Source organism: Anolis carolinensis, chromosome 1 (assembly GCF_035594765.1).
Source record: "Anolis carolinensis isolate JA03-04 chromosome 1, rAnoCar3.1.pri, whole genome shotgun sequence".
NCBI classification, from domain to species: domain Eukaryota; kingdom Metazoa; phylum Chordata; class Lepidosauria; order Squamata; family Dactyloidae; genus Anolis; species Anolis carolinensis.
The window spans coordinates 86,837,455-86,845,950 of NC_085841.1; the positions used below are offsets into that span (position 1 = coordinate 86,837,455).

Consider the following 8,496-nt stretch of genomic DNA (forward strand, 5'->3'; position numbering starts at 1 on the left):
TGCCATCATTAGGACCTAATCAGCTCTATGGTGTGGTTGTCCCTCATTATGACTAAGGAAACAGCGGAGATGTGTTAATAAGGCCCCTTGTTTGCTGTTTAAAGCCTCAACAGTATACTACATTGGAAGCTATAATGATGAGAAAACTGGCTTGGGTTTTTGGCTGGTCCCACTAAGGGTAAAAGTTAACCTTTGAGAATGCAAACAGACATCCATTTAAAGCATTATTTGCCATATTAGGCTTGTTGTCATTTGCTAGCCATACATCTAATTGCTCATTTCACTCAACAGCCTCTACAGGCCATCTGCTTTCTCCTTTTGTTTTTCAAATAGATCCTCATATGTTTAACCCTCCTGACAATATAAAAGTTGTATAGATTGATAGTTAGAAAATATGATTTTAGCAAACCATTGGCAATGAAGTAGACAACTACAGATGGAAGAGTGATTGCACACAGCCAATCTCTCCGATCTCTGAGACCCCTTCTACACTGCCATAAAATCCAGATTATCAAAGCAGATAATCCACATTATCATCTCTGAACTGAATTATATGAATCTACACTGTCATATCATCCAGTTCAAGTCAGATAATTTGGATTTTATATGGCAGTGTAGAAGAGGCCTGATTCTTGCCATCTCCTCTTTCTGGCATTTCTGTTCTTCCTATGGATGTCCCATTGATTTTCTTCTGTGTAGCTGTTTCCTCTCCTCTGAGAACCACAAATGAGATGAGGTGATGATACACATCTCAGTGGTAACTAGCGATAATTTTCTTTCAGTTCATTACTATACAAATTTATCAATATTCATGAAGACCTGAGCCTTTCAAAATTTGACTGTGAAAAAAACCAGATTAATCCAGTGAAGCTGAGAGATTTGGGTGACTAACTCTTAAAAGTTAGTCACTCAAGAGGAAATCCTTTCATATTTAATTCCCATCTCTCTGTCTTTTTCTCTTAATGAGAGATTCTTCATCTTGACGACCTACATGGCTGGCAAGTACAGGTACAATCAAATTATACTAGCAATAGCCATACCTCTTGAACTTAACTGGTGGAAATGGGGAAAACTGGTTTTGGCATTGTCTTCACATTTCAAATAGAAGGAGCTTATATACTGGAATTCAGAAAAAGGCAAAACTTTCATCTTTTCCAGTCCCAGTGGCCAATCATATTAATTAGGAGAAACATTAGTACTGGACTTTGGGGTAGCAGGATATATATCAGGACTGAGATATGTGAAATGTTTGGGTTAATACTTGATTTCTCAGTGACAACTTTTCACTGTCCACAAATAGAAGTTTATCACACCAGCCTGATGTGTCACAACAGTTGCATTCATATAGATAATGGATATGTACCAATATTGCACTCTCTTCATTATTGCAAATGAACTGGTTTACAGTGGTCCCATGATCAGTCTTCCATACATCCTTTGTGACCCTACCTTCCTCCCCTATTTCATACTTAGCAAGTGATGCTGGTCATTTAATTTTTTTTTAGTGCAATCGCAGTTTCAGAATTTAAAAAATGATCAGCAGAGATATGTGTGTGCATTGTGTGCAAAATAATCACCATGGGAACAACAAAGGGAAGGGAGGAGAAACCTACCCATTGATGTCATGTGATTGCTGGTATGCCAGCACAGAAGTAAAAGAGATTCATTGCACTAAGGTAAGTAATGGGAATGAAGTAGGATGAGAAGCTATTGACAATGTTTACCTACCAAATCTGTACACATAATAAAAGTGAAAAAAATTGTATGTGTGTATGTGGCGGAGGTGTCCACTTACACAGACAGCCTCCTGCCTCCACAAACAGCTATAGCTCCCACTGACCAGGAGACACCAATGGTCCTCCCTCCACTGAATGCAGGTTACAGTGAGTGCCGTGAACATGTAGCCCAATCCCTGCCAGTGTCCTCCACAAACACCATTCTGCCCCCCCCCCCCCCCCCCGCTTTCATGCGGGGACAATTTCATCCTAGATATTCTGTTTTAACTCCAGAATGGAAATCCCAGAGTTCCTTAATTTGCATGACTCCGCCAAGTGCCTCTACCTTAATCCTTTCCTATGGCACACAGTTAACAGAGGAATTGATCAGCAACTGAACAAGAGGTGTGAGGAGAATTCACCATGATTTACAGGAGTTGTACTTGATCTACATCCAGAAAGCACTGTTAACTGGGTCCCCCTGGGGGAGAAGAGCGGTATATACATTAATTAATTAAATAAACACAACCAATAATGGATCTAGACCAAATTTGCCATGGATGATGGGACTTGCAGTACCTTCTGATACTGTGACCCCCACCGACTGGGACCGAACTTGGCACAGAGAAGCCCCATAATGAACTGAACAGGGGTTAGTGGGAATGGACCTTGATTTTGGGAGTTATAGTTCATCTACATCCAGAGAAACTGTCACCCCCGTCAACAATGGACTGGGACCAAACTTGGCACAGAAAAGTTCAATGACCAACTGAACATACTCCAGGGGTTAGTGGGAATGAACCTTGATTTTTGGGAGTTGTAGTTCATCTGCATCCAGAAAGCACTGAACCCAGCTGACGCCAGATCTGGACCAAATTTGGCACACAGACCCAACATGGCCAACTGTGCATACAGGCCTGTTTGTGGGGTGATTGACCTTGGACCTCAGAGTTGTAGTTCACCCTTATCCAGAGAGCCCTGAACCCTGCTGACAATGGATCTGGAGCAAACTCGGCACACAAACCCAACATGGCCAGCTGCAAGTACTGGCAGGGTTTGGGGGTAATTGCCCTGGGAATCTGGGAGTTGTAGTTCACCCTTATCCAGACAGCACTGAACCGAGCCAACGACAGATCTGGACCAAACTTAAGTGATATTACCTAACATCTTAAAACAAACAATGCCTTCTTCTAATAACCCAGGCACTGCCAGGTCCCCAAGCTAGTAAAATAAATAACAGGGATGGAAGAGTCACAGGTGCAAGAAAGGGAAACTGGCAGTGGGTTGCACATGGCATTGTGTACCTCATGGGCCGCTGAGAAGAAGCAAGCAAGCTCTGCCATCTTAAACAGTGTCTACAATCTGCAGAAATGTTCCTGGTAAGCCATGAAGCACTATTTCCTCTTCTGTCATTAAGCAAAGAAAAAAATCTCCTTATTTATTTATTTATTGCATTTATATGCCATATTTCTCCAGTCGTTAAAGACAAAGTCTCAAAAACAATTAAATAAAACTTTATTTAATAACATTAGCACAATTAAATGCATACAATATTAAAATAATATTCATGTCCTATACTCCAGTCAGTAAGTTATCACAAACCAGGTGAATTGAAGTACAAGAACTTTGAAGTAGTAAATCACAGGTTACCCAATAAAATGAAGGGTGAAGCAAGAGAAAGGCCAGTCCATTGCTCATTATGACAAGTTAGTAGTTCAGATAAGCCAGTAAAGGGTAAAACAAGGTCAAGAGAAATATGAAGGCAGAATATTAATGCCAGTCACCAGGCAATTGTATGGTATGCTTCCACTGAAAGTTGACCATAGAGTCACACTGGAGAACCATGTGGTATGCTTGGGCTGTAAATAATTTGTAATAGTAAGGTTCATTTTTACCTGTAGTTCACATATCTACACAAAATTTTGGAATGTATCCTCCATAGATATGGGGGCCCTATATGCTTAACAGTTTAATCTTTCTTTTCTTAACTTCTTATTTGCAGTAGAACCTTTAGAAATATATTTCACATACAGATTGGTAACACTAAATTTCCCACTGGGATTTATAAGAGCTTTCCCTCATAGTTAGGAAAATCTGGGAGTTAATCAGAATAGAAGCATATGAAGGGAAGGTAAAACTAATCTGTATTCTCAATCCTGGATGTTCCTCCCCTAAGGTGAATACAGTACTTATTAATAGGTTGTGCACAAATTATTTAATATCACACAATCTAAAAAGATCTGAAGAGCACCAAAATCTCATAACAGTATGAGCTCCATAGCAGACAATATGTTCCAAGAACCTGATGGATGGATACTTGAAAGTGTGGATAGTCTTGAATCCTGTATTTTAAGTGCTTGCACCGGAATTAAGGTTTAGGGAAACTCACAAACACTTCTGTTGTTTTTATGAGTTTGGTTAAGTGAAATCATGGATGGGGGGGAATCATGCTGCAATATATTTAATATGATCATATAATAAAGTCATTTTAATTGAAAATCACATTATGTTCTAAAGACTACACCTTCTATTTGGTCATAAATTCTGCCACCTGCTCTCTTACACTATCGATAACATCAGTGATTTCAGGAAGACACAACTTTCCCCAGAACTTTGCCCTTGTCTCTCACTTGTACTTACCTGCTCCCTCCTCCCCTCAAACTGAAAATTGTATTATTCTTGAAATTATCTTGGGATCTGACTGCTATCTCATAAAACCACAACATCATTATAATAACCTAGTTCATTTCACAAGAGAGGAACAGCAAGAATTGGAATTCCTGGCATCTTATTTAACACCAATACGTAAATGGATTTCTGAATATAGCTTTTCAGGTAGGAGAAGTAAGAAGGGTGGAAGTACAATTTTTGATACATTACTTTTGCCTCTAGGGCAAAATTCTTTTTCTAGATTTCCATGAACCTTTCTAAAATAATATTTGATGTTTTGTCAAATATAGAAGTACAATCACCAGAAAAATATTTTGTTATATAAGTATACCACTGCTTTGCTCAAGTTCCAAATTGTTTGAAATGAGGCTCACAGAAGAAAAGGTAATGGTAGCTTCTAATCATATTGATATATTTCACCTTAGTTGGATTTAATTGAAATTTTGTTTTTCCCCTTGTCCTTTAAGTGTAAGACATGGTATCTCAATAGGAAATCTAGAATGAATTTAGCTGGTATCACCATATAAAGTAGAACTTATAGAAGTCTGAAGAAGCTTGAAGTTATAATGCAACTGATTCTTTGCAGATTATGTGAATTTGTCCCCGATGTAAATGATAGGACAAATGTGATGATAGGACAAATGTGCTATACCTGTTGACTACTAATGCCTTAAGATAACTGACAAAAGTTCTGTTGAATTGTTGAAGGCTTTCATGGCCGGAATCACTGGATTGCTGTGTGTTTTCCGGGCTGTATGGCCATGGTCCAGAAGCATTCTCTCCTGACATTTCACCCACATCTATGGCAGGCATAATCAGAGGTTGCGAGGTATGTGAGTTACCTCATAACCTCTGAGGATGCCTGCCATAGATGTGGGCAAAATGTCAGGAGAGAATGCTTCTGAAACATGGCCATACAGCCCAGAAAACTCACAGCATTCCAGTTCTGTTGAATGTTATACATATTATTCAAAGAACATTTATGCTCCTTCCTTACACTGACCTGAATGCCATTCTAAATGCATTTGAGCATAAAATCAATCAAAACTTGATATATCAATGTATATGTAAATTCCAGTGATTCATTACATCTACTGTAATTATGATTACAGTTGGGTTTAGCCTAATCTTTTTAAAGATTCCCCCTCCCTGATGCATTGGATGGGTATAAAACCAGAGGGCATCTCATCCAAAAGGTGAGGCTCCTGCTTGGACCATGAGCTTCTTTCTGATGCTATGAAGTTATTTCATCCATTGCTGGAGTATAGAGTCTTCTGAACGTTCATTTAATAAGTAACCCTATTTCCCTCTGAACTGTCAACACTGGATTGTCTCAAAAAAGTGACTTTGCCTTTATGTCATTTCCATTTGTACAAATCAGGGTATGTAATTTTTCTTTCTCTCCCCAGTACACCCAACACACAGAATACTAGAAGGCCTTCCAAAACACAATGAGATGCAGTTTTGGGGCTTTTCAGCAGGGCTGGGGGGGGGGGCATGAAAATCAGGTCTCCTCCCGACCTTTAAAAATGGAAGTATTTCCTTTGAATGCAAAACTGCTGTCAGAAACATTACATGAAAAATTAAAATAAAATTCTAATTATATATACTGTTCTTATCCTTTATAATGATATTATCTTATAAATGGTAATAAAATAAAGGAGTTTCTTTCTATATAGGTATAAACTGGTGTCCTGGTCAGGAACATCTAGACGACTACATTTGGTTCCCTCCTTTGAAGTGAGCTATGTTGATTTAAGATATATCACTATAAATCTAACATAAATGAAAGAGAAAGTTAATAGGTTTTCATAATAACTCCAACACTGGCCCTTAATTTTTGTTATCATATGTTACATCTCTTCTGCTCTCATGTTCCTGGAAGTTATTCATATTTGTCAAATATGATCTGCAACTTAGCCTTAAATGAAAATTTAGTTTAAGTGGCTTTTTCAGGAGGACTAAGAGCATTAGGTTTAATTGGTTTAAGAGTCAATCCTATCAGCTGCTACATCAATAAAGAGTAGGTCAAAATTAGGTGAAATCATGGCAAATTTGCCTCATGAATTCTGGTTTGGAAGGATGGTTCAAGCAATCCCAACCACACTGATACTGTGGAATAAGCTTGTATTTAGAAGAAAGAAAAGATTAGAAAGAAAATTGAAAGAATATGATACAAGGTAGGTGTACCATGTCTTTTGACTAGAAACATATTGATAGACTAAAACAACTTTTTCCTTTATAAAAAGGAATAAATCTTGAGATTTTACATAATCTTATATTGACTTTTATAAACACTGTTCTATATTCGACTTTGAAATAAGCATAACTTTTCTACAGGGGTTTTATTACTATATTTCTTCAAAAATGATTAAAAAATGTTTTAGAGTTTCTTTTGAAAATTCAAGTGAGAATTCTGAGAATTGCAGCCTCGCAGTTAACTGAGAATATCTGCACTCACTAGTTTCTGCAACCAATGCTAACCATTCTTCCTTTCAGATTAAGCATTATGGCTTTTCTCAACTCTTCTGAAGATGTCATTGATTGTTCTGAATTTGGAAATGGATCCTGTCCTGAGCATCTCAGGCCAGCAAGCATTCGGGGAGCCATGTATATAACAATAAGTGGAATCATCATTGTCACCGTCCTTGGGAACTTGGCAATCATAATCACAATCTCTTATTTCAGACAGCTGCACTCCCCAGCTAATTTCCTCATCCTCTCCATGGCAGTGACTGACTTCCTGCTTGGCTTCTTCATTATGCCCTATAGCATGGTTAGATCTGTGGAAAACTGCTGGTATTTTGGGATGACCTTCTGCAAAATCCACTACAGTTTTGACCTGATGCTCTGCTTGGCTTCTGTTTTCCACCTTTGCTGCATTGCTGTTGATCGTTTCTATGCCATTTGTTACCCTCTTCATTACTCATACAAAATTACTATCCCAGTGATTAGGCAACTGATTGTCTTTTGTTGGTCAGTGCCAGCTTCTTTTGCTTTTGGTGTGGTTTTCTCCGAAGTGTATGCTTCTGGCATCAAGAGTTATGAGATCTTAGTTGCATGCTCCAGTTCTTGTCCAATTATTTTTAATAAACCATGGGGAACGATTCTGTTCTTATTTGGTTTGTTCATTCCTGGCTCTGTGATGATCGGAATTTATGCAAAAATATTCACCGTGTCCAAAAAACATTCAAGGCTCATCAGAAGCAAGCCTGAAAATTCAGGTGATGAAAAACACAAGCGGACTTCCAGAAATAAAGACATTAAAGCTGCCAAAACCTTGAGCATTGTGATGGGAGTTTTCCTCTTTTGTTGGTGTCCCTGTTTTGTCACAATTTTAATTGATCCTTTTATGGATTTTTCCACACCCGCTGTGTTGTTTGATGCTTTAAATTGGTTTGGCTACTTCAACTCCACTTGCAACCCATTAATATATGGGTTTTTTTTACCCATGGTTTCAGAAAGCACTCAGATACATTCTTTCAGGAAAGATATTTCAACCACATTTTTATACAGCTAATCTGTTCCCTGAAAATCAATAAAATAATGTCTTTACCAAACCAAGGCTGTTCATTAGGCTTGCTCAAATAATTCGTTTTCCCCGTTTACCGTTATTGATTCGTTATTTTCGGTTTTTTTGAAGCAATATTGAATCTTGGTTGTCCACACGCCTGGATATCGCGGTTTCGAACCGCGATTGGCCGTTTTCCGTAATGGCGCCTTTTTTTTCGTTTTTAAAAAATGCTTTGTCAAATCATCCAAACTTTTTTAAGTCCACTGGGGCAATCTAGTGTGTTGTTTGCACCTTGTAGCCAATCAGAGAGCATGTTTAACCAGGGGGAGGGGCTGGTAGGACGTGCTTAATGAAAACAGCGTGCACACGCCTCGTGGCTCAGTCGCACTGGGAATTTTGGAGAGGGTGGAAGGGTAGATTAGATTTTGGTGCAGGCAGGCAGGAAACATTGCTGCGTCACAGCATGGCTGTGTGAAGACCAGGACAGGAGAAAAGGTGGGGTGGTCTGTGGCTGAGTTTGGTGGTGTGGGTCTTAGGTCTTTCTATTTCTTTTGTTGTTGCAAAGGGCTGTCCTGTGGGTGTTTTTCCTGTTCAAAA

General features: G+C 38.7%; 1 protein-coding gene across 1 annotated transcript; it reads left to right on the plus strand.

The window, feature by feature from the left end:
- Positions 1-6,096: 6,096 nt before the first annotated feature.
- Positions 6,097-7,953, plus strand: taar2 (trace amine associated receptor 2). The gene is given in 2 exon segments (XM_003223315.4): positions 6,097-7,821; positions 7,823-7,953. Coding segments are annotated over 2 exon segments (1,065 nt in total). The 5' UTR covers positions 6,097-6,861; the 3' UTR covers positions 7,928-7,953.
- The last annotated feature ends 543 nt before the right edge of the window (positions 7,954-8,496 follow it).